Source organism: Glycine soja, chromosome 19 (genome assembly GCF_004193775.1).
Source record: "Glycine soja cultivar W05 chromosome 19, ASM419377v2, whole genome shotgun sequence".
In the NCBI taxonomy this organism is placed as follows: Eukaryota; Viridiplantae; Streptophyta; class Magnoliopsida; order Fabales; family Fabaceae; genus Glycine; species Glycine soja.
Window position 1 is genome coordinate 47,470,050 of NC_041020.1, and position 26,774 is coordinate 47,496,823.

At 30.3% G+C, this 26,774-nt stretch overlaps 3 protein-coding genes across 9 annotated transcripts; 2 read left to right on the plus strand and 1 right to left on the minus strand.

Annotated features, from left to right (window-relative positions):
* The first annotated feature begins 1,804 nt into the window (after window positions 1-1,804).
* LOC114400568 (uncharacterized protein C24B11.05-like) lies at window positions 1,805-5,030 on the plus strand. 6 transcript variants are annotated; one of them, XM_028363072.1, is made up of 9 exons: window positions 2,126-2,144; window positions 2,453-2,517; window positions 2,727-2,795; window positions 3,578-3,643; window positions 3,750-3,847; window positions 3,918-4,043; window positions 4,128-4,409; window positions 4,532-4,597; window positions 4,700-5,030. In XM_028363072.1, exons 3-9 carry the CDS (start codon window positions 2,744-2,746, stop codon window positions 4,847-4,849), a joined length of 840 nt encoding a protein of 279 aa, XP_028218873.1. In that variant the 5' UTR covers window positions 2,126-2,144; window positions 2,453-2,517; window positions 2,727-2,743; the 3' UTR covers window positions 4,850-5,030. The 6 variants fall into 6 exon arrangements, with proteins under 6 accessions (XP_028218870.1, XP_028218873.1, XP_028218872.1 ...); XM_028363071.1 differs by lacking the exon at window positions 2,126-2,144 and adding an exon at window positions 2,162-2,271; XM_028363069.1 differs by lacking the exon at window positions 2,453-2,517 and having other exon boundaries at window positions 1,805-2,144.
* On the minus strand, window positions 4,994-7,510 carry LOC114400570 (peptidyl-prolyl cis-trans isomerase, chloroplastic-like). The gene is made up of 7 exons (XM_028363076.1): window positions 7,352-7,510; window positions 6,963-7,157; window positions 6,334-6,475; window positions 6,132-6,220; window positions 5,937-5,991; window positions 5,692-5,777; window positions 4,994-5,368 (listed from the first exon to the last, which is right to left on the minus strand). The coding sequence occupies exons 1-7, from the start codon at window positions 7,409-7,411 to the stop codon at window positions 5,213-5,215; spliced, it is 783 nt and encodes a 260-aa protein (XP_028218877.1). The 5' UTR covers window positions 7,412-7,510; the 3' UTR covers window positions 4,994-5,212.
* Window positions 7,511-19,136: 11,626 nt separating this feature from the next.
* Window positions 19,137-26,115, plus strand: LOC114399208 (protein phosphatase 2C 32-like). Of its 2 annotated transcripts, XM_028361344.1 has the most exons (4): window positions 19,140-22,066; window positions 22,481-22,594; window positions 24,971-25,235; window positions 25,842-26,115. In XM_028361344.1, the coding sequence occupies exons 1-4, from the start codon at window positions 19,898-19,900 to the stop codon at window positions 25,955-25,957; spliced, it is 2,664 nt and encodes an 887-aa protein (XP_028217145.1). In that variant the 5' UTR covers window positions 19,140-19,897; the 3' UTR covers window positions 25,958-26,115. The 2 variants fall into 2 exon arrangements, 1 of the variants encoding a protein (XP_028217145.1); XR_003663680.1 differs by lacking the exon at window positions 25,842-26,115 and having other exon boundaries at window positions 19,137-22,066; window positions 22,481-22,664; window positions 24,971-25,104.
* The last annotated feature ends 659 nt before the right edge of the window (window positions 26,116-26,774 follow it).

Here is a 26,774-nt window from a genome sequence, read left to right on the forward strand (position 1 = left end):
CTTCTTGAAGATTCTTCTGCTTTTGTTCTTCAATTGCTGCCTTTGCCCGCCGCCGCTACTTTTCTTTTCGGATTGCTCAATCTCCAACTCCAAGTGTTCGACCAAACCCCCCAAAGAAGCACCTTTCAGTCGAAACGCTTTAAAAAGCTAAGGTAAATCTGTATCATCTTCTCCTTGAAACTCGTACCGTTGACGAAGACGAAGGCAGGTCACAAGAATAGTAACCAACTTCCACGCGCCCGTTCACGTAGTCGCTGCAGGCAGCGAGAATCGGAAACGCCCGCTCGCAAAAATGGGCACTGACGAATGCTTCGAAGTTTCGGAGCGGCCTCTGAAGCTGATCAGTAGCTGATGCTGTAGTTCCCCGCGACTTAATTCTTTTTCCAGACATATACTTAAGTTATATTTGAGTAAAAAGGTCAATTAAGTACTTTTTTTTAATGAGAAATTATATTATATATTTAAATATAAATTTTATTTTAAAAAACTTACAAGAGCCATAGAATTTACATAAAAAATATATTTTTTTCCTATAGGTATTCTTCTTCAGAGGATGCTTCCGAAGAAGGATATTTGAAGGAGGAAAACATTTTTTTATGTAATTTTTATATAAGTTGTTTTTTTAATTAAACTAGTAATATGGCTAAACATGTCACTGTTTTAATATTATATATATGTTTATCTCAACTGATACAAAATTTCTTGGGCTTACTATTGGTATCTTTTTTTGTCAATGCTCGTAGGAATAAAATTTGTGGATCACTGGCTAAAGCTTGATACATAAAGTAAAATGAATGGGATATTACCCAACCCTCTTGTTACTTATTCCTTCCAAGTTGGAAGGAATATGTTACTTTCTAGTAATGTACTTGAGGATGAATTGCCGAAAGGAAAGATCAAATTTTAATTTATTGTTTTTGTCGGTATACACTATAAAAAATATCAGTGTCATTAATTTGTTTTTAAAATGTTTCATTTAATCAAAACGTAATTTATAGGTCAAAATCCAAGTATATAAATATTCAAGTATACGAGTATTGTAAATAATGAGTTATAATTTTATTAAAATGCACTTAAATTTTAAATTATTAAAATATTCTTTATGAAAATATGTGAGTGAACATTAATAAATTTCATATACACCTATATGTAAATAAGTATAAATCTTAATATAAATTTATATATGCAAAATTTCAATTAAGAGATATAATACATGTACAATAATTCTATTAACAATTTATGCAACAATATTTTATGTGTCTATTTCTTTTTTGTTTCATTTATTATATTTTAAAATTTTCTCTCTCTTCTCACTTTCTCTCTCTCTGTCATAAGATTTGTCACAAGTATAATTTCTATTTAATTAATGTGAGTTAAATTTAACAAAAGAGAATAAGAGACTAATCCCATATAAAGGGGTGGATCAAATTTCAAATTTTAGTTGAAAGAACTATTCATATTTAATGTTTGTTCGGGTCATATTAAGTAATTGTCCATATTTACTATCTGGCTGTGTTATATCATGAACATAATTATATGGGAAGGAAAATATACTTGGAAGTAGATAAAAAAAATGAAAAATACCATGTATTTGGACAATGTCCGTCCGTCCGGACCGTCCCTCATGACAAGCCTTTTCGGTTTGGCATCTGATTTGGCTGCAAAGGACATCAAGAAACAAGCATTTTGATGTTGATATGCTTTATTAGAATTACAGATAACAGCATTGATGCTTATAATATTCCTTCTATAGAAAAGAATAAACCTCATTTTCACCATCCCATCTCTAAATTATGCCTCCCTTTTTTCCTTGGCATTGAGATTCTAAACAAGCAAAAACTTATCCTGTTCATACGACTAATTTATATATATGAAGAAGATTGATTGCTGTCCAATTTCTGCTTTTCTTCAAGGGGTGTTTATGTTTGTAGAGCTAACACACATGGGCAACATGCATTGGAGCATAAAGTAATTATGATTAAATAATAGTACTAAATCCTATCTTCAAATTTGTGGACTTGATCAATGAGGGCAAAAAAATTACTAGTGGTGGAAATCCTACCAATCCAATTGAAAAATATCGATGGTCTCCACCTCAAAGATTTCAACCATTCATGGGTCACCTCTCACATTTAAACTTAGTGGTGGGTCCTCCTACAAATTCATGCACACAAATATTATAAACAAGATTGTGTGAGCCACTACTTAATTGTTCGTGCTACACTCATACACCAGCCGCACAAGTGTTGTTTCCTTCCTTTGCAAATTATTGTACTTTCCTTTTCTGTTCTCTAATAATCTAATAATGTTCTGTTCCTGTGCATAGCCTTGATAATTATTTGTTCATGATTGACTTTACGTGGTTCACATTGATGATTGATGAGAATGCTTCATGTATTGATTTTATCACACCACATTAAATAACTCACTTAGCTCGTCGTTTTTATATTAGGCGGAGTCGATATATTAAGCTATAAATTGCAAGTTTTGGTCATATATTCTTCATCGGTGCACCAGGTAGTTTTTATCGGGTCTTTATACGTATACACCTTTGGTAAACTTGATTTGAAACTAGTTTGTTATATAGTTGTATTTATTTTTCAATTACTTTTATGATCAAAGTCAAACTGCATTTAAGACTTAAATGCCGAAAGCTAATATATGGTTTGTTGAGCAGGGTTTTCATAAACATTGGAATTAACAAAATTCTTTGGATGTTGATGCAGATTATAATCTCTTTGCGATGGATACTTCTCGCAGAATTGCTGGATTCAAATATGATTGCTTGCTTTTCGGTATGATCTGTGCTACTCTATTAATGCACTCTTACATATTTCAAGAGTTGTACAATTTTGGTTCAAGTGTTACCAAAATGCACATTGAAGTTATTATCCCAAGTTTTGTAAGCTCTGCAAACATTATAGTGGTAATGGTATAATCAAGCAAGGAGTACAGAGTATAGAATGACACGTCAAATTATGAACGAGTTTTATGTCAAACTGTTTAGGAATTAAAAGACAAGAGAAAAAAGAAACAAAAATGTTTTCTTTTTGGTTTATATATTTGAAATAAGAAAAATACAACTTTCGTCTTGTTTTGAATTTTGATTATTAAATTTTTAATTTTGGGAGAGTCCAACCAATGAAAACTTATAGTGTGATAATAGTTTTTCTCATAAAATTTCTAAATTGAAAATAACAACTTTAAGAAGTAAGATTTTTTGGAGATTACTAGTGTGTTTGGATACACCTTGATCTGAATCTTTATTATTTTCACGTCAATTCTTAAAAGACATAGAAAAAACTCTTTAGTGTTGTTTTTGCATTAGACATAGTGAGAAAGTGTTTGACATACATTACCAAGGTTTTTCCAAACACGCATTAGGTGTCACTAATTGATATTCCTTAAGGAGTTCCAAGCAAGGGAGAGACAAGTAGACAATCAAAGCATTATTTTCATCTTTTTCCTCATTTCTCCCCAACCAATTGAACCAAGACATTGCAAACGTGTTCTGTTTTTTTTTTTTTTTTAAAGAGGAGGGTGTGTTATTAATTCATGGCTCCAATCTTTTCAACAGATATGGACGATACTCTCTACCCATTGAGCACAGGTCTCAATTTGGCATGTCGCAAGAACATAGAAGGTACAAACATAAACAATGAAAATTACTAAAACTACAATGCCTCTAGTGTTAAGATAATATGCAAAAGTGTAAAACACGTCCTTTAGCTAACCAATCTTGTTTACAGAGTATATGTTGAAACACCTGCATATGGAAGAAAGTGAAGTACCAAAGATTTGCGTGGATTTGTACAGGGAATATGGGACAACTATGGCAGGACTAAAGGTAAGAAAAAATTGCCATTGTTCTCGGTTTTCTCTTTCGTTATTATTTCCTTATGAAATAACAATTTCAGGCCTTTGGTCATGAGTTTGACAATGATGAATTTCATGCCTACGTGCATGGAAGATTACCATACAAGAAACTGAAGCCAGATCCAGTGTTAAGGAACCTTCTGTTTTCCATGCCTCAGCGTAAAATAGTATGCAAATAATTTCATATTAGTTTGTTTTATTCAGTGGAGAGCATTCCATCCAATTATAAAACTTGGAAATCGCCATCCCAGGTATTCACTAATGCAGATCAAGCACATGCACATCAAGTTCTCAACAGATTAGGCTTGAAAGAATGTTTTGACAGCATCATATGCTTTGAAACACTTAATCCTCCTAATTACACAAATGTACCTACTGATAATCTCGCGCTAACATGGAGTAACTCGTTTAACAAAGATTGTAACCAAGTAGAGAACCGATGTTTCAACTCCAAGACACAAATCCTATGCAAACCCTCTGTGGAAGCCATTGAAGTTGCCATTCAGATTGCTAATTTAGATCCAAGGAAAACGGTAAAATCTATTATGCAAACTAAAAAGTGACACGAAATTTACGCATTTATGTGTTTATTTATAGATTTTGGTCTTGGAATCAACTTACTATTGGTTTTTTCCCCCTCTTCGATCCTATGCAGTTGTTTTTTGATGATAGTGCTAGAAACATTGCAAGTGGGAAAGCTGCTGGACTTAACACAGTTATTGTAAGCTATAATTTACTATTTATGCATCTTATTGGGAAATTTAAGAAAACTGGCTCCATAATTCATGTACACATCTAAAGCAAGTTAACATTCTGGTGACAGGTGGGACGATCAGATTTGGTTCCTGGTGCTGACTATGCACTGAGTAGCATTCATAATATCAAAGAAGCATTACCCGAAATATGGGAGGTTGAGGGAGAGCTACAGCAAATGATCCAATCCCCAGCAGTTGAAACCATGGTCCTTGCATAGATTTTGCTTTAAAAAAGAAACAAATTTTACCTACCGAACAATCCCAGCCATGGTCCATAGCAATTGTCTCCCCACAAATGGTGATGCTTAAAAATGTAAATCATATTGTTGGTAGCATGTAAGCGCAAATAACAAAGGAAGAAATTAAGAAATGGAAAAGAGAATACTATTGTTATAAGAATTAAGCATGAGTCTAGTCATACAAAATATGGATGTGGTATCTCCACTCTGTCTCCGGAAATCAACCAATTTGGCAGCCACTAATGATAATCCAGACACATTAACATGATTAATAAGGGACAATCAGAACATTGGAAACTGAACTGAAAATCAGAAGAAAAGTGTTGTACTTCCACGTAAAGATCAACCCTCTATAGGCAGTTCTCCGCAATTAACAATTCTGCAAGGCTTTCGAGGGACATCTAACCTACTCGTCTCCTGGGATTCAAGTGTCTTCACAACATCCATTCCATCAATGATATGTCCAAATACAACGTGACGATTGTCTAGCCATGGAGTCTGCATCAAAAAATCAAGACACTTAATACTGAATAAAAGTCAAAATTTTGAAGATTCGTATATTTTAGTTAAATAATTGAGCATTGAATATAAGAAATAGCATCCACAGCAAAATGGTCCAGTCTATTAGAAGGAAACATATTCTTAGACCTGAAAACAGACTTAATAGATATATTCCCTAGTGACTCACGAGACATTACCAATAATTTAAACCAGCCAGTGGATATTGATAAGGCTTGATTAGAATTTTTACTTTTACAATCACTGAAGTTTTTATATATTAGTAACTTGTAAATTTTAGGATGACAGTACATGTCTCTCACCTTTACAGTGCAAATGAAAAATTGACTCCCATTAGTATTAGGACCAGCATTTGCCATGCTCAGAACTCCAGGACCGACATGCTTTACTGCAAGAAAGTGTTGATAGTAGAAATTTCAGAATATTAAATATACTATTTTAAATTGGAACATGCCCAAAGCTGAATTTCAGATACCAATTCGTCAGTCACTGCTATAAATTTATAAATAAATAATATATTACTATCCAGCCAGCAACAGAGACATACAGGCAAAACTCTCATCTTTAAAACTAGGACCATAGATACTAATTCCACCAGTTCCCTGCGGCCAATAAAACACATTTTAAGTGAGAACAAACATTACCACCCTCACTGATGCATATACATGGCATAGCAGAGTGAAAGTAAATGAACTCATCAGTACATATATGCAGGCACACAAACAAATATAACAGAGCTCACATTTCCTTCTGTAAAGTCTCCTCCCTGAATCATGAAATCTTTGATTATACGATGGAAGGAGCTTCCTTTGTAACCATATCCTTTCTCACCTGTACAAAGATTGTTCAGCTTGATCTATGAAATTCAATGTCACATAATCCATTTCACAGTAGTAATTCAATTACAAAAAGAAAAATGATGCAGAAAAAAGTTGATTGCTTGCCTGTGCACAAAGCACGGAAATTTTCAACGGTTTTAGGAACAACCTCTCCAAATAGGCCCAAAACAATCCTGCCCACAGGTTCACCCCCAACTTCTACATCAAAGAAACACTTGGTTGTCACCTTGGCTTGAAGCTCTACAACCTAAAGGTAACAAAACCATGTAAGAAAATCATCTTAACCGCACCAGAATAGATTATTGAGCATCACCAAGACCTTTTTCAGTTTAACTCAATGAATACAATCCCAAACATGGAGTTGTGTGTTGCAACAATCAACAATCCAAATACTGAAACACTCTACGATCAACAAGAGGTCTAAATTTTAATAATCAATCAGGATCTATTTGGTTTTAATTTAACAACGTTATCTCCTTCTTTTTTTTTCTATTTTTTCATAATTACAAGAATATCACCTTGTTTTCACTTTGTTTCTCATTTTCAAAAACTTGTAAAGCAAATGGTGAAAACCATGTCCTTTTCACACTCTTGTAACAATGACCAAGTGGAACAAAGAGCATAAATTAGAAAACCCAAAGGTGTTATCCTTTAACTTCTCCACTGTTTCACATTGGCTTACTATTATTCAGTAAACATATTCCCAAGCCACAAATTCTAAATGACAAACTTACATTGTCTGCAGCATTGACACATGTCATTCTCCTATATCCAATTGACCGTGCTTCAGATTGTCGCGTGACAGAAAACCTCAGGGCGTTATGTGATCTTGATGTCAATGCTTTACCATAATAACCAAGCGGTGATCTGGTACCGTAACATACCACACGCGACCTTTGAACCTTAGACACATCTTGGCTAAAATTACCCTGAAAAAATGGAAGCAAACTTTTACAACCCAAAACCCTATATGGGCAAAGGTTTGAAAAATCATCCCTTTCACACATTAAATTAAATGGAAGCGATTTGGGTGCTTCAGAAAAGCAAAGTCAAAAACAGTGCACTAAAAATAATGGCTATTTTCCCTCAGAGGATGAGAGAGAGAAAAGTAGGAAGCAGTTACCTGAAGAGGTGGAAGTGAGTTCTGACATTGAACCAATTGAGCTGATAATGGAGACGCCATACTCACTCACTCGCACCTTCCCTTGCTGTGTTGGTTGCGAATTTGCAAAAAACAAGAGAAGACACAGCCTGAAACTGAAAACCGTAAGAGATAAGAGAGTTTAAGTATGTGTATTTTCAGAGGGTAAATACCCATTTTGGTAATTCAAGATGTAAGTTGGTGACAAATTAATACTTAAAAATAAAAATAAAAAAAATTTAACAATAAGTTGGCTAGAAAGTATAATAAATTGATCTTTCCATTACATCTGGAGGATCATTTTATTATTAGATTATAATATTTAAAAGATTAATTTAATAATAAATTATATTTTAATAATTAATTTAGTATTAAGTTATATTTTTTTTAAAAGTAATTTATTATTAAATTATTGCGAGTATTAATCTATCACATCTTTTATACATTGAAGCCCAAACTTTTCACCACCCCTCACAAGCAACAAAATGAATAATTATCCATTTTTATATGTAAAATTATTACTCCATAAAAAATAGTCTCGTTTCAATTAAATTAGTAATTTTATTTTAAAGTACTCCGATGCAGTATAAAAAAACTTATTGCAAGTTTTCTATAAAATTGTGAGACTTTGATTTAGTTAATTATTATATAAGATGAATACTAACTTATTTTTGTTTTGCTATCTAGTGCTGGTCCTACCACGAACTCGACTCGCATTGATTTCTCCGTCACGATCTGTGAATTAAAATGTAATGTTGATTAATGGCAAAGAGAAATGGTCAGCACATCTAAACAAGTTATTATTCAAATATGCATATGTTTGTTCTGTTGTTCAATTCCTAACGAATTAGTTATTTTTAGGCTTCGACCAAAAATCTAAAACAAGGACGAATTTCAGCCCATCAAAGTGGTCCAGGCTTTGAATATTATAACCAATGCTTTTGTGCTAAAACTTCCTGCACCTCTGTATACTTCTACCTGCACCCCATTTCCAAAATGTTATAGGGGTGCTGGTAAAAATTTATTGAGATATAGGAAACAACAGTCATGCTTTTGTTACAACCCGCAGAAGAAGAAAATAAAAACTCCTTACATGAATGTGTTTGATTTGGAATCACACTCTAATTATTGATAATGTCATGACTCTTGATTGGAATGGAAGAGTGTATGAAGTGTGAAATTGAATTCAACCAGATTTTCATTAGCGGTAAAAGAATTGCCTAGGTCATTGCTTTCACTAAAAGCAAAAGTTTAGTTGGAAACAAAAGAGTTACATGTGAGAAGATAAGTAAGTCTTCTACAACATAGATAACAAGAAAAAGGAAATGGACATCTCAATTATGGGATGTTCTTGAATATTGATAAGTATAAGTAATAGAAATACATTTATAAATGTTACAATTAAGTTGAGTGTCAAATAGAAATCAATTCTAAATTTCAGCATAAAGACACCTAGGCTTATAAAAATGTCCTATTTGATTTGAAGTCTAGATCATTTTTTAGTAACTCATTTCTATTTTAAGCTTAAATACATTTTTTGTCACAACAATTTAATGTTATTTTTATTTTCATCCTTACAAAAAAAATCATTTTAATCCTTATAAAGTGTGTTTGTTTTATTTTTCATTCTTATAGTGTTTTGAACAGTAAAAAATGCCTCAAACAATGAAAAAAACTATCTAAAGCGCTTTTAAGGATAAAAAACACATTTTACAAGAATTTAAACAAAAAAATTACAAAGACAAAAATAAAAAAATACTAAATTATAAGAATAAAAAATATATTTAAATCATAATTTTATAATTTTTAAAAAATACTAAAACTACCCCTATATTTTTTTCACATTTGTGATGGGTGTGCGTGAGGGTGGTTCATAAATTGTACGAATCAAGTTGATCCGTATGTTGATATTAAGCATATGGATCAACTTGATCCATAAGCCTTTTACGGATCAACTTAAAAGGCTTACGAATTAAAGATATTTTCGTCATTTCATCTTAACACCAACAATAATACTGAGTGCACCTAACAACACTCTTAATAAAACTAGAGTCGAGCTTAGACTTAGACTGGAGAAGCCATTGCCTTAGGCCCAAGAGTGAGAGCCAGCACACAAAGAAAAAAGTTCAGATAATTGTGAAGAGGAGGAAAAAAAACTTTGACCATTCATTTTTTTTTTTTACATTCTTGACTTTTAAAATTTTAATTTTCATTTATTAAATTAAACATGATTAATATAAATTTTAATTAAAAAGGAACTAAAATTTACTATTATTCTTGCCACTCTCGACTTTTCAATGGAATTAATATGTTATTTTTAAATTTTTATTTTTATTTCTAAAATTGTATATGATTAATATAAATTTTAATCAAGAACGATGGTTTATTATCTACTGGTTTTATTGAAAATTAACCATTAGATTGATTTTTGTTATTATAAATTATACCTACAGAATCTTATATTAATCTAAATTATTTAATATTTTATTGATGCATGTCAAAATTTACATAATAAATAATTTTAAAAAATATAAAATTAAGAATTATTTGATTATATATTTATAATTTTTAAATTTTGATAAAATTTAATACAAACAATTAAAGTAATATATATTATAATTCAACAATTAAAACTATAAAAATTACATTTTTTATAAAATTATTGGTAATGTAATAATTATTGTAGTTTATAATGATGAAATTTAATCGTCTGACGTTTAAATTAGTATGCAGAGACTCTCCAAAAATTGAATCAGCTACTCTTTTCGGAGGCCTTTGGTATACATAAATCACTTTGCTCTGTATTATTTTCACCTAAAAAAAATGTACGCATGAGTTTTTTTTAAAGAATAATGAGTGTTTTTCAATCCACCGGTTAGAAACTAATTTTATTCATTAATTATCGTTGGCCTTAAATAATTTTACACACAAAATAAATCAATAACCTATTAATCGAATCATTCTCTCATATATATAAATGCAATTGGGTCTTACATTAGTATATCAATGATTTAAGTTAACATGTTAAATATAGTAATACAACGAAATAAATAAGATTGTTGGGGAAAAATACATAGGAAAAAACCTTTTTAATCAGCATTTGGTCTAGTTGGTAATAAGATAAACAAAAATCATTTATACTTGCTGACTAATTAATCAATTTAGCATGGAGGAACATTCTCAAACAAGGAGACAATTTTTTAATCAAAAACTAAAAGAGAAAAACCTTTTCCGCAATCCAAACAACACTGAGGAAGAAGCTAGAAACCAAAATTGAAATTAAAGAAAAAAATAAAGACACAAAAGAAGGGTATAATAAACATGGGATTATACACTAACTAGTTGGGTCTCTAACGCAATTTCCTCCCCCACCTCATCTTCAAGCTCCCATCAGCGTTCCAATGCCATTGACTCATTATTTCTCCAACTCTCATTGGAATGTTTTCTCGAAAGCATCGCCATTGGAACATCGTCGACAAAGAGAAGCAAGCATTACCTTGTAATGGACATCTAAAAACATAAGTGGTGGCAGAAAGAAAGTGCGGTGGAGACAATATTATCCTTCCATTACAATATTTGAAACGGGAAACAAATGAAAAAATATTGAGAAAGAAAAATAAATGCCTACAAAATCAGAGACAATGTGAGTATTTGTGCAGTATTGAGTTTGAAAGAGGGATTAAATAGTATTTGTGTGCAATTTTGATTGAAATTTGTTTTCGTTATTTTGATAAAACTTGACTACCATAAAAAAATATTTAATATGAGTAAATATTTAAATGGTCAAAGTTTGAAATATTTTTTTTATATTGTTTAGCATTAAATATTGATTTATTACACACATTTAATATTATTAATAATTTAACAAGTGGATAGAATAATTAGTTATTTTTATATAATTATAATCTATAATCAATATATAATTTAAAATATATTAATTATATTATAAGTAAAAAATTTATTTTATATCTAAAAATATTTTCAATACAATATTTATATTTATAATGAATAACTTAAATATTATTTGTAAGAAATCAAATAATATTATTTTGGACATCTAACGATTAATTAAAGAATAATAAAATATTTTATTAGAAAGAAATAAATTTATAATCTATAATGTTTTCAATTAAAGGTATTTTTTAATTAATTAAAAATATTTAATGAATAATATTGAGTATCAAGTAAGAACATTATTTTAATGCATTCTCCTTGTGTTTTTGACAAACTTTTTTTTGTTGAAAACATTTATTGAAATAATAGTGAGTATGTATTGGTAAAACATTGAATATAATGTTTTTAATGAAAAAAAAAAAATTTTGTTTGAATATTATATTTAAAGATATTAATAAACAAAACATAAATAAAGTTTAAATATTTATATAAAGTCAATATTATTCATTAAATATTTTTAATCCTTATTTGAATTAAAGTAATTTTAAATATATTTTCCCTTAATTGAATTTTGGATATAACTTTAATTTTTTACTTTAAATAGTTTAAGTTTAAAAATCAATATATAAGTAAAAATCTTAAAAATATGTTTAAATATTTTTTTTACATATTTTTTTTTATTTTTTAATTAAATATAAAGTTGAGAAAATTGGTTTACTTATTTTTTTTCTGTTTTTAATAGTTATCCATTTAATTTTTTCTTCTATGGTTGTATGTAATTTTCATTTTCCTTTTTCCATTGACTAATTTCAAATGTCTATTTTGAGAATTGTTAATATGTAAAAAAAATGAAGCATAAAGAAGTTAAGAAATATTACATTATATTTAAAATATTATACATTTGCAATATTACATAATACATTAAAATAATATATTTCAAATATAAGTATGAATATTTTTATTAGTATTATAATATTTTAAATATAACAACAATCAAGGTCACGCAATTTTTTATTCACTTTATATAAATTTCAAAGTCCACAAAATAATTTTATGTTCAACATTAAATTAATGGGTTTCTATCATTGAAAAGTCTACAAACATTTGAAATTCATTAGTGTTAAATAATTTAATATTGAATATAAAATATATTAATTAATACAATAACGAAGACTTTTCAATGAATCACTAATAATAAATTGTAGGTTGTGAAAAAGTATCCCATTTGCCAAACACATTAAATAATTATCTAAAATGAATACATTAATTACAATAACGATTTTTTTTAATGATTTATTAAACAGTAAAATTGAGAAAGTGAAAAGGGCTTCAAAGCATTTTTATTTTATTTTAAATAAACATATAATAAATGTTTTTTTAATTTATTTTATTTTTAACAATTTTTATATTAAACAAAGTTATGATTTTTATTTTATTTCAAACCGTGATTGTTTTATTTTTTGTTTTTAACAATACCTTTCAACAATATTTATTTTATCTTATTTTAAACAATAACAAATATTTTTATTTTATTTTTTTCTTCTAATATTATTTTTAAAAAAATTAATAAATATAATAAATGAATTCACATATTCAAACATTTTTAATTATAGCAAATTTATTTTAATTTGATATATTATTTAAAGTTTTAAATATTTTAAGAATAACTAGGGTTGGCTGTAAAGTTTAAATAGTTTATACAAAATCTTAAATTCTATACTTGCGGTCACTATTATACATAAATAAAAGTTTTAAGCATGTAATATTTACTGATTATCCACGTTTAATAATTAACGAAGTGAATAACTCGTAACTACAAAAGGCTATCATGAAATTAATATAAACAGTATATTTGCTTGTGAGTTATACAGAATAAGGTCCTGCTTGGGGTGAAGTTTCAATTTTTAAAAAAATAATAACTAAGTTTTTAGTTTTAGTTTCAATAAAACTTTAAACTTAGTGTTTAAAAATATGATTAATTTGAAAGTAAATTAATTTTAAAAGTTTCATATTAAATTAAAGTTAGTTTAAGTGTTTTTATTTGGTGGTGATGACAATGGTAATGATCATGATGTCAGTAGAAGTGACGACGATAGAAATACCAGTAGTGATTGTGATGACTATGACTGTGACAATGTGGATGGTAGTGACAATGACGATGTTGGTGGTAATAGAAGTGATGAAGGTGATGGTGATCGTTGTAACAATGTAAGTGATAACAGTGATAATGTGGTGGCCGTAATGATAATGATAATAAATGTGACATTGTTGGTAGTGGTAGTGATAACAATGATAATGATGATAATAATATTGGTGTGAAGGTGATGGTGACAATGTTGATAGTGTCATTTTCAAATGTGTTAAATATTTTTTTAAAAACTAAATATCAAGTTCTCAAAACTTTTTTTCTTGATTTCAAAAATGATTTAAAAATTATTTTAACTTTATTTTCACTAAAAATATTTTCTCTTAAAAATTATATTTGAAAATTAAAAACTCCTGACGGCTCCAAATGGACCCAAGGATAAAGATATGCCAAAGTCAGCGCTGCGTGTTTTTTATTTGATATTTTTTTACCAATAGCTTTGAAAGGATAGAAAAGGGTGGCCATTGAGTTCCCCTCATCGTCTAGTGGGTTTGGTTAGTCGTGAATATATATATATATTGTGGAGAAGTTGGTGCCTTTAGTCGTGGGGAATCAGTTTTTTGGGGACTTTTTATGTCTTTGTTCGTACTATATTTTTTCTTTCCCTTTTTGCATTTTGCATTATAAGTTGCACCCAACTCCAATGATCACGCAGCATGTGTTGGACGTAGTAGTAGTGGGAAATCTGCCCCCGATTTACATTCACTTGTGTTGTGCTAAACTTTGGTCGTCACACCAATTATGTTTATCCAAATAACCGTCGAGGAAAATATGGTTAAATGCCTCATAATTCACCCTCTCCCTTTGCTCCCATTAATGAAAAAAACAAGCATGACTAGACAATTCACTTCCATCGATCGAGCATGCCATGCCTGCACCAACAATTTCAAATTCTCCAAGGACAGAAATATACCATTCCTCTTGTGATTAGAATTTTGAACTTTGAATTTTGTTTTTCGGTCCTAAAATTATATAAATTATAATGAATGTAAAAAGGAAGTGCTGCGCATGAGCAATACATGGTCCCCTGCGGTTTAATTGCAGGTGCAATGAGAGAGAGTATGGAAGAAAGCATGCATTGCTTACCTGTTACTGTTGGTGTATAGTACGAAAATTTTAGGTTGGGTTGGGTCTATTGGGTCAAAAAATAAATATTATTTTAATTTTTCTAAAAAGTTATAAATATTAAAAAGTATAAATAATAATTAAAATATCACCTCAACGACTTTGCTTATGAAATTCATAGGTTGAAAAATAAAAAAACTTGGTGCCCGAACCAAAGTTCACCGAGGTCAACGAATTGGTTGAACCAAATCAATTAAAATTGGTTGAACTAAATTGAACTAGTAGATCAGAGGTTAACGAATTGAATCAATTTCGTAAATTATTAGTGTAAGATTTCATAGATAATAAAAGTTTAAACTTCTAACTTTTATTAAGAGAATTTCCAATCCTAGTTGCTTAGTAAGTTACCTGTTTTTTTTTTTTATACATATAAGTTACTTATTTAAAACAGGTTGTTTAATATTTTTATAGCATCGTAGGAGATCTTCTATTATGTTGAGTTATTTAAAATTAAACTCTAATTATTTTTGTAAGCACAACAAGTTGCTTACGATAAGAAATATTTTTTTTGTCATTTAAGAATTATCAAAAAGGATTATTTAAAGTTTTATTGAAATAAAATATATGAATTGTTTAATTATAATGTAACATTACGGAAATCAATTATCAGGAAATAAAAAAAAAACTTTAAATAAGTTGTTTAAGTTGTAACCAATTAGAGATGCTCTAATTAACTCAAATTAATTCCGATTACACAGACGCATGTACACCCCCTCTCCCCATCTATAATTCAACTAGTTTCGATTTATAAATCAGTATGGAACCAAAATGACTGAATTTAATTATAAATATTCCATGTTAATCCTCCATTGTATAATAAAAGATCGTAATTCTTAAAAGTAAGATAACTTTTTATTAGATTTTTTTTTTGGAAAATACGACATAATCATAATCATTAAAGTACATTTTTATCTTTTGTAATAGAAACAACACATTAACTTGTTCGGTTTTTATGTTAAAAAATTATCTTTTCGCTAAAATCTAACTGTTTAAGTATATTATTTTTATCTTTAATGTTAAAATTTGTATTTTTTCTTAGTCTTAATTATTTTTAATCTAAAACTAATGTTTATATATAACTATTATAAAATTAACTATTTTAAGAATAAACTAATCTGTTAGTATATTATTTTAATTCCTAAAAAGTTATGCACTATTCTGTTTTTTTTTTTTTACTAATTTAGTTTTAAAAAAACAGTTATACATATTATTTATGTAATTTTAAATATTTATAGTATACTTTTATATTCTATCCGAATCTAAAAATCATGATATTATATTTTCTCTCTTCAAAACCTGGCAACTCATAAGTTTACATTAATGTTTTAAGTTCATTTTTATATATTAAATTAAACTACGCTATTTTAAGAATAAATTAATCTCCTGGCATGTCATTTTCTAAAAAATGTACATTATTTTTATTTATTTAAATTTTTTGGATTTCAATAAGTCGTGTGTATTACGTATATATACTTTTAAATATTAAAAAAATACTTTCTAAATTACATTGTTTGGTATTTAATCTAAATTATAAAATAATTATAAAATATACTGTTATTAATTAATTTCAACAAAACTTTCTAGTCAATTTTGTCACTTGAAAAATATGCAAAGCAAAAGGTTTACATGGTTGCAACTTGAAGACTTTTTTTCTGAAGACTTTGTTTTCACCTTATATGTGAGACAAAATGTAGTCCCAAACATTGGGGCTTTACAATTAATGACGAACACTCACAGGGGTAAAGAATTTAAAAGGAAATTGAGCATTTGACGAAATATTCAAATAAAGGAAAGAAATATAAGTAATGAGAGATTATTATTATTATTTTTTAATTTGTTGCAATGGCAGATCCTGGAACAGAAAGCAACTTATGTGACAGATGCATTCTCAACATTTTCCCTCTTTCTCAATTATATGAAGCCACAAGTCAAAGAAATAGAAAAATAAGAGTATGATTACATTTTCTTTTCAAAGCTCTTCGGATTGATTGGTTGATGTCCCTAATTCGGGAGCTATTATCGTACTCTGTCAAAGATTGAAAAATACCACTCATATTGAATTATACTTACGACACCTCAAATCATACACGAAAGATCATTGGTTAAATAATTTTTGTGACTAGTGAATTAAAGATATAAAATTTATTTTAAATATAATGTAAATGAAAAAATATTTACATTTCTTTGATACGATATTTTCAAGTAAAAAACATCACTAAAATTACTCACTGAATCGTCTATAAAAAAATTGATAATTTAAAAATTCGAATAATGTATTTAAATTAAAAATTTACAATAGAGTACCTTACATTTGTTGGTTGATAATATTTAACATATTTTATTAAATATTCATAATTGTTTAATAAATAAATAAACTATTTTTTTTTACTTTCAATTCACTTTTCTGTACTTTTGAGTTTTGAAAAAATAATTAACAAATTTATTAAAATTAAGCTCGGTAATATAATTACTTGCAATAGACATTGTATTTAAGTTGTCTTATAAAGTATGCTTATGTTATTGAATTATCATAAACCCCTACTAATTTTTTGAAGTGAGAAAATATCAAATATAAATATTTTTATTTGACTTTTTTACTTAATATTTAAAGTCATCCAATTACCAAAAAAAATGTCATAAAAAAGAATTTTAAAGAAAATAACAAAATAAAACCGATGTTAAAAAATTCTGGGGTATGTCCCACCCATTTAATTTCATTGATGAGAGTGATGATGGGGCATAGCTAATTTATTGACTTCAACAGCACCAGAAACCAGCAATCATTCGCAGGGAAACATTATATTATATATGATCAAAGAAGAAAACGACCAAACCCAGTATACAACACACCCCACCCTGTACTCTCTAATTTTCAACGCTATTATTTTATTTTGTATTTACCTCTCAAACCATTTGAAACCCAAGGAAAGAGACCCTCCATATTGAACCCATATTTGATTCTTATTTCTTCCAAATCCCTACTCCTACTCCTATTACTAAAGACTAAAGTTGTATTCTCTCATAATATCATTTTAACAATTCATTTAATATGTTATAAAAAGTCTAATTACATACTGACTTTTATAGTTTACCGTCAAGTCACATACAATAATTATGGGTGAAAAATCTTTTTCTTCAAGATCAAATTGAATATTTTTTATTTAATTAGAAAATTTTTCATCAACTAATTTATGCACTTTATGATAAAAAAATGTTTTATACTTATTTCATTTAAAATGAAAAGATATATAAAACAAGATGGCTATATCTGTGTTTTAATTACTATTAAACATGCAAATTTTATCAGTAATGTTTTTTAGGGAACTTTATTAGTAATCTTAAATTTAAGTCTTATAAGTATTGTTAAGATCTAATAGAAAAACTTTAGTGTCTTTAGTATTTTACTGTGATCTGACTTCAAATAGATCAGGTAAAATTCAACATCTTTGATGTGAAATAAAAATGATTGCAAACTTGTTTTTTTTAAATAAATAATATGTACACATACATTTATGTTATTATTCAATCATAATTTAATATATAATAATTTTATTATTTTTTATAATATTTTTTTATCAAAATAGTTTTTGAATAATTAACAATATAAAAACTTATAGAAAAGACACTTGCCTATTAGACTCTTTTTTTAATTAGTAATAAATATACTCTTCCTTGCTTTTTTTTTTCTACATAATATCTCATAGAAATTAAATATGTTAAAATGAAAAATTTATAGTTTAATTTCTATATATTAATGGTATAATTTTTTTACACGGTTAACTAATAAAAAAATATCATTTATATGATTTTTAAAGTTTTATTGTTAAAATTAACATCCTTACCATATATAATATTTTATGATTGAATAATTACATGAAAATTGTCTACACAATTAAAGCATGCATTATTTACAATAAAAGCTATATATTTTTTAAAATAAAATAGTTATTAATAATACAATTAATTTGTAAATAAAGTTAAACTAATAATGTATATATTAACAGTATGAATTTTTTTTACAATATAGTAATTTTTTTATGAAGAGTAGTGGTAGAATAAAGAGATACCCTTAATATTATTGGATCAGACGTTAATAACTCGTAAGAATATTTTTAGCATAGACTTACTTGAAGATTATTGGACAAACTCAAACCAAGGTTGCTCATTAAGCAAACAAATTGGTACGAGAGACATTAAAATCCGTACAAAAAAATTCAATTAAAATCCTTAAAATACTTTTCAACATGCTTTAATTATTTTAGATTATCATATACGAAATATCATTAACTCTACTAATGACTAATTTTTGTTACAAAACTAAAACTAACCAGTCAATTTTAATGAACTTTATCCTTTCATTTATATTTTTTCTATCTATAAAATTCCAAATTAAAATCTTACTTAAAATACTTAGTGAAGTTCTATTTATACCAACTACATATTTGTTCTTTTAACAATAGTATGATCTAATCACGAATCCCCCTATATAATAAATATTTTACAGGGTAAGTACTTGCCTATTAAACTAACCCATAAATTAATGATTTCAGTAGTATTTCATACGACCTATTAACACTTAATTTAATGTTTAGGTTAACGAAACGAAACTGAAACACTAAAAACAGCAATTAAAAATTTGCATCTAAAATTCGATAGCAAACAAAAAACCCAGACTCTCTCTCATCCTTCGTCGCTTGTCTTCTCCCTCAGCTCCCCCATTAGTCAAACACACACTCCATTTCACACCTCCTCCCAATTCCCCTCACGAGGGCGTGCCCGTTCGTCCATGATTCAATTCGGGCACGCTTTTATCCATGTTCATCTGTCAGATTCCGCGCAGAAGAAGAAAAAAAACTCTCCTTTCTAAAATGGGTCTCTCTCTCTCTCTCTCTCTCTGTCTCTGTATCCCCCTCTGATGTGTGTTTCACTGCACTGTGTTTGGTGGCGCTCTTAGATCTGTTTCTCAAGCAGTGCCCACGAGGTTAGATCGCAACATTTCCCTGCCAAAACTGCGTTTGCTACTTTACCCCCTTGGCGCTGTTTGAAGGATTTTACTATTTTTATTTATTTATGATTCAGACCCACTTTGCAAGACAGTGTTTTTGCCTCTTTTTATGCTACTTTATCCCGAAACAGCAAATGGGTCGCATCGCTTTCAGCCTTGGAATTTGATGACGACGACGATGATGATGGTGCATGGTGGTGACATGTGTAATCATGGGGTTGTTAATAATTAGGGGTATATTAGGTTTTCGACTGGTTTGTATTTGTATCTGGTAATGGTGCTTAGGTTCAGAAACCTTGTGGTGTTGGCATCTCTGTGTCAGGGGTGTTTGCATTTGTTGCAATAATAATAAATAATAATGGGCAACGGCACTTCTCGTGTTGTTGGCTGTCTGGTGCCATTTAATGGCAAAAGTGGGGTTGATTTGGAGTTTCTAGAGCCATTAGATGAAGGGTTAGGCCATTCCTTTTGTTATGTGAGGCCATCTATTTTTGAATCTCCTGCCATTACCCCATCAAACTCTGAGAGGTTTACTGTTGATTCTAGTACCCTTGATTCTGAGACATTGAGTGGTTCGTTTAGGCATGAGAGCATTGAAGAGAGGCCTGGTAAGAATGTTGCGGAAACCACGTTCAAAACAATATCAGGGGCTTCGGTTAGTGCCAATGTTTCCACTGCCAGGACTGGTAACCAGAACGCATTACTAGCTAGCGATGTTCTGGAGCCTGCTGCATCGTTTGAGGGAACCTCGTCGTTCGCTGCAATCCCTTTGCAGCCTGTTCCCCGGGGTTCTGGACCTTTGAACGGTTTCATGTCGGGACCTCTGGAGAGATTTGCTTCCGGTCCGTTGGATAAGGGCGGCGATTTCATGTCTGGGCCGATTGAGAAGGGCGTTATGTCGGGTCCTCTTGATGCCACTGATAAGTCCAACTTTTCAGCACCACTTGCCCGTGGTCGTCGAAGGCCACACCTCCAGCGCCTCATGAGAAGTGTAAGTGGTCCTATGAGAAACACTTTTTCTCGGACTTTTTCGAGGCACTCCATGGGTGGCAGTTGGGTGCAGCGATTATTCCTTCATCCGGTGTCTCAACTAGCTTGGAATTCCAAAGAGGCAAAGTTTCGACCGGAAGTTTCTAGAAACTGTGCTGAAGTTGGATCGTCCGAATTGGAGTATAAACATACACAAAATTTGCAGTGGGCACATGGTAAGGCTGGTGAAGATAGGGTTCATGTTGTGCTTTCTGAAGAACAAGGGTGGCTGTTTATTGGGATATATGATGGTTTTAGTGGACCAGATGCACCTGATTTTCTGATGAGTCATCTTTATAAGTTCATAGACAAGGAATTAGAAGGATTGCTCTGGGATTATGAGGATAATCCCGTTGATCCACTTAAACCTGAAGTCCTTGAAAATGGAAATGATGTAGTTGCTCTAGAATGTGGTAGGGAGGAAATGTCAGATGCTCATAGCATTTCAAATGAAGAAAGTTCTTGCTGTTTAGAAAATTCTTGTCCCATAATGGTCAAGGATCAATCATCTAATAGTGAGATAGTGGAGGTAAATGCTGAAGTTAAGGTAAATATTGAACAGAAAAATTGTGGAAGTCCCAGTATTGTACATACTGTTCCTGCATCTGTTCCAATTGGACAATTGAGTGGTCAAGGCAGAAGAAGTGTGCGACTTTATGAGCTACTTCAGATGGAATCTTGGAATGAACAGGTGTCAGAACAAGGCAAGGATTCTGTGGTTCCTGCGGAAATAGCACAAGAGAGGCAGATGAGATTCTGCTCACCTGATGGTAAAGAGGATAGATCTAGACATCCAGATGAAGGTCCCACTACTTCGGGGGAAAATGGAGGTGCTGGGTTTAATTCGACCTACCAGGAGCCAATAGCTCCTTTTTCCGTTTCAGGACAAAGGCAGAATTCAAGAAAGTCATTCATTGGTACAAAAATCAGAAAAATGTACAGGAAGCAGAAGTCCTTGCGTAAGAAACTTTTTCCTTGGAGTTATGATTGGCATAGGGAGGAAACTTGTGTTGACCAGAAATTAGTTGAATCCTCAGGACCCATTAGAATATGCAAGTCTGGAGTAAATCATAATGCAGTTTTAAGAGCAATGGCTAGGGCTCTTGAAAGAACAGAGGAGGAATACCTGAAAATGGTGGAGAATAATATGGACAAAAATCCAGAGCTTGCCTTGATGGGATCATGTGTTTTAGTGATGCTGATGAAGGATCAAGATGTTTATGTTATGAACCTTGGAGATAGTCGTGTAATTTTGGCTCAAGAACGGCCAAATGATCGTCATCCTAATCCGTGTCTTATCAAAGATGACATGAGGCATAAGAATCGATCTAGAGAGTTGTTAGTGGGCATGGAGTTGGATAGAATTTCGGAGGAGTCCCCAGTGCACAATATAAATAAGCATGTTAACAAGATAAACAAAAACAGAGAGATATCCATGTGCAGACTGAAAATGAGGGCTGTTCAGCTTTCCACAGATCACAGCACAAGCATTGAAGAGGTGTGTTTCCTCCTTTTTTGTGGATTGATGAACTATAAGTTAATACATTATAGCCAAATGTTCTAGTTCTAAAATTTGATCAGCTAGGCTTACATGAATTGTTGAATTGTGTTCTGCTTCTTGGTGATTGCATGTATATGTTGATTTATCTTGTCTCTGCATACTTTTTAACTGTTTTTTCATATTTACATACCTGAGAATGCTTAAATTTCAGTTTTTCTTATTATTTAGATTAGATATGTTTCTTTTGAAATTCAAGAAAAAAAAAATGAAGAGATTAGAAATTTGGGGGAAAAAAAAAGGAATTTGGTAACACCATATACAAACATATTGAAATATTTATCTTTAGTGAAAGCAAACTTGATTGCATTTGTTAAAACAGTTTTATGCAGTATTTTTCAATTTTGCTCGCAGGAAGTTTTTAGAATAAGAGCAGAACACCCTGATGATAATCAGGCCATATTCAATGATCGAGTGAAAGGACAATTAAAAGTGACCAGAGCATTTGGTGCTGGATTCCTGAAGAGGGTCAGTTGATCTTCTGACTTTGGCTATCTGAATTTTAGTTTGCTCCAGTCCTTTTGTCCATAGTTTATAGGTGGGATTCTACTTGTGTTCATACTTTTTTTCATAACATGGAAAATTTAAAGAAAAAGGTATATAAAATATTATAATCTGTGAATGTGACAGTTTGTTCATTACCATTTCAGATTTTGAGCCTAAAAATATAAATATTTTCAAATTCATCCTGTCTCCCTTTATGTGCATATATGTGTGTGTATCCTTGAAGGAATGAATGCCTTGAAAAGAAAATTCATAAACATTTCTATGGCAAGAATGAGTATCTACAATTAATTCATTAAGAGGGTTCCTGTTCATTACCAATCCCATCATACTCTCTGATTTCATCTCATTTAATTATAAAAATGTTAACCAAAAATGGAGTGGGTGGATAAACAGTGATGCAGTCAATGGTAAATTAGTTATATTTTGACTTCTCGGGTCTAATCTACTTTAAAGGTGAGATAAAGAATGTTAAATGAAAAACATATTGTTGGAACTTCACTTAACATTTAACATATTTTAAACTTAGTATAGTTTCTTAGTGGTGGTCAGGGACAGTTTGGTCCCTAAAGCATATAAAGGAGGTAGCATGTTGAAGTTAGTTATAATTATACATTGTTATACACTCATTTACTTTATGCATGTGGTGAATGACTGATTTTGAATATTTAACCTTTATTTGTGTGATCACGCCACTATTCTATAAAGCTATTAATTTTTCTTCCAAATTGTGGCAAGACTTTGTCCTTTTTTATAGCATGATTAGGCATACAAAGTTTAATCGATTTAGATATTATGAAGTTTGTGATCAAAGAGTTTTTGATTATTCACATTTAGAGAAGAGTATACAACTGCATTTTTGCTAGTTTATGTATGAAAAAATTCATAGATATTCATCATTGTTGAAACATTTACACCAAACAAACACCTATCACGCTTCACACATCAATGACTACTTGCTTAATGAGTCGAGTGTATGATTCCCACCCCTTCTTTCAATAAAATCTTTGTCCATTTACGTTGCTTTCAATTTATATTTTTGCAATTTAAATCACCAGTCATTCTTTTACTTTGTTTCTCTTCTCGTCTTACTTTCTCTCTCAGTTTCAAATTACATTTCCAGAAACTTTACATTGCTTTTTGATTTAAGTGTCCTGCACATTTATATTTCAAGCATATTACTTTAACTTGCACTTCTCTTTCTTCTCCTTTCTCAAACTCTTTTAAATTCAAGTTCTTTAAATTTCATTGCACATTATACAATTGTTTATTTAAATTCCTTTCAATTTATTTGTTTTCCTTTAGATTTTGACACATTTAATCATTGCTTCATCGTCTTTTCCCTAATTTTATGCATTTAGTTCTTTTACACTTCCAAATTAACATGCTTCATAAGCATTTTTATTTTATTTTATTTGAATCATGATTATGCTTCAAGATATTTTTTATTACATGTTATTTTCTTTAACTTTGCAAGTCTGTCAAGTATCTTTGTCAATTTAACTTGTAATTTGATTTACATCAAGGTTAACTTGAATAAATGCTTTGCTTGCAAGTATTCATACTTAGTAGATTTTGATTCCAAGTCCCCAATACTATTATTTAGAATTAAATAGTGAAAACTGAAAAATACATTAAGATTTCGAGTCAATTACAAATTGAAACAGTTATAAGTTATTTTGGTTGGAACTAATAATAATTGGCTATATTAGTTTCCAGTTATTTAAATTCTCTTTTTATGTGTCTATATTAATTTCCTGAGCTATGAAGCTCAGGCAGGGAGATCAGCACAGAAAAAATTAAGGCATCCTAATTTAAATGTTCTGACACAGACAATTTTTTATGTGTTCGTGCTTCCTGGGCAAACTTTGTCCATCTCTGCGACTCCGCCTCAGTCAGCGGTACTTAAATTTCCAAAAAGATATCAGAAGTCTAACGATGACTGAATCATGACTGATGCAGAAGAATAAAAGCTAATTCATGGAAGTAGTATATCTGTGGCTTGCTGCTGCATTTTTTGTTTAGGGGATACTCCAACCAATGTTTGTTTTTAGAAGTGTATAACCTGAATTTCGTAATTAGTTTCATCACTATTTGAGCTTCATACATTAAATTGGATGATAATTTCACACTGCTATCTTTCCTCCTTCAATCTAATGGCATAATATAAAGCCTTGGACCCTTGGTAAATGTACATGACCATAGGTAGTTTTGAGGAACATATTTCTTTATACTGTGCTGTTTTACTAACTTTTGATGATGACAATAATCAAATATACCTTCTATTTCCTCCGGATTGTAGTATTTCAACCCTTTTCTAACTTCAATTGTATGATATAGCCGTCTTTTAATGAACCGCTACTGAAGATGTTTCGAGTTGATTATGTGGGGAATGCTCCTTACCTAAGTTGTGCTTCTTCTGTCCTTCATCACCGACTTTCCTCAAGTGACCGGTTCCTGGTGCTCTCCTCCGATGGGCTTTACCAATTTTTCAGCAATGAAGAGGTAGTTGCCCATGTCACATGGTTCATGGAAAATGTTCCTGAAGGTGATCCTGCACAATACCTTATCGCAGAGCTTCTCTTCCGTGCGGCTAAAAAGAACGGTCAGTTTCACCTTCCAAGTCCCTCCAATATTATTGTGGCATTTGATGATCAAGTTAGATGGAAAATACTTGCCATTTTGTGAAAAGTGAAAAACAATAAAGGAAATGCAAGGTTGGAATTTAAGTGGGCTAGTTTTGGTGACTAGCTCTGAAAATAGATTCTGTTTGGATAAACTTCTCCATAAACATTTATAGGAGAAGGACATAAGAATGTAAAATGAGTTTCTCCCATTAGTCAAAATCAACTTATGCACTTAACTTTTATAGAAGCTCTTTTGATTTAACTTTTTCAAAAGCTAAGATGCTGTTACATGTCATGAACCAAATGATTCCCTCCAAATTTCCAAGCAACTTGGCTCTCATTCAAAGCTTCTAAGCAAGCTCTCCAACCCCAAACATCATTCTTAATTGAGTTCTTTTGTTTTTACTTAGGTAGCCGTACAATGTTGATGGTAGAGCAATACATTTGAATTTTTACTCACTTGCTCTTTCATGTGGGATAGATGTTTGGTGTTTCTAACTCCACTCTGCGTGTTGCCATTATTAGTATTAGTTATCATAGTTCAATCCACATCGATATAAGTTGTCTTTATTTAATTTTTGCAGGAATGGATTTTCATGAATTGCTGGATATTCCTCATGGAGATAGGCGTAAATATCATGATGATGTTTCTGTTATGGTGGTTTCGTTGGAGGGAAGGATTTGGAGATCATCGGGATAATTTATTTATTTTAAATGACTCTTTCATTTTTGGTTAGGTGCCTTCAAATTTGCATGTTGCCTTGATAATGTAACAATTTTGGGCTAGAAGTAAAATTATTTTAGAAATCAAAATTAGGCTCTGAAATATTTTGAAATGGAAGCTTTTTTCCTTTAATATCCTTTTATCAAAGGAGTCTTTTTTCATTTGATATTTTTTTTATAAAAAAAATTCAATTCAAATGTGATATTATTTTTTACCAAAACAATTCAAAGTTCAAGTCTAATAATTCACTGTCTTGAATATTTGTAAAATGGAAAATATTGTCATTTCCTCAGACAATTACTTTTATAACTTGGACTGTTTGTCGTTTTATTTAAAATTAATTAGTCAACCGTAAGATAAGGATAGTTTTGAAGTTGACTCTGGTTGTTTAGGGATGATGATTCATGATGTATAGTAGACTCTCTAGTTTCCATGCTTAATGGTGAATTGGAGACGTAAACGTTGACAGCAACAACTCTCGTGGGGTCCAATACTTTCTCGATGGTTGTTGAGATTTGGTACCACCCAAAATTCATAGTCCAGTTTCTTTCTTTTTACTTTACCATACCAAGAAAAGAAAAAACCTTACAAGCTTTGTTGGTGGTAATTCTAATAATTTACTTTTAAAAGGCTTGATTGCATTTTTTATTTTGTTGGAAATTAATATCCAAGATTTTTTTCTTCCAAAACAACTCCTAATATATGAATTTTCTGTTTTTCGTAAATCTACGATTTGATTGTTTAATACTTGATCAGAATTCTTTAAATTGTTGTGCTAAATTTTTCGTGTCAT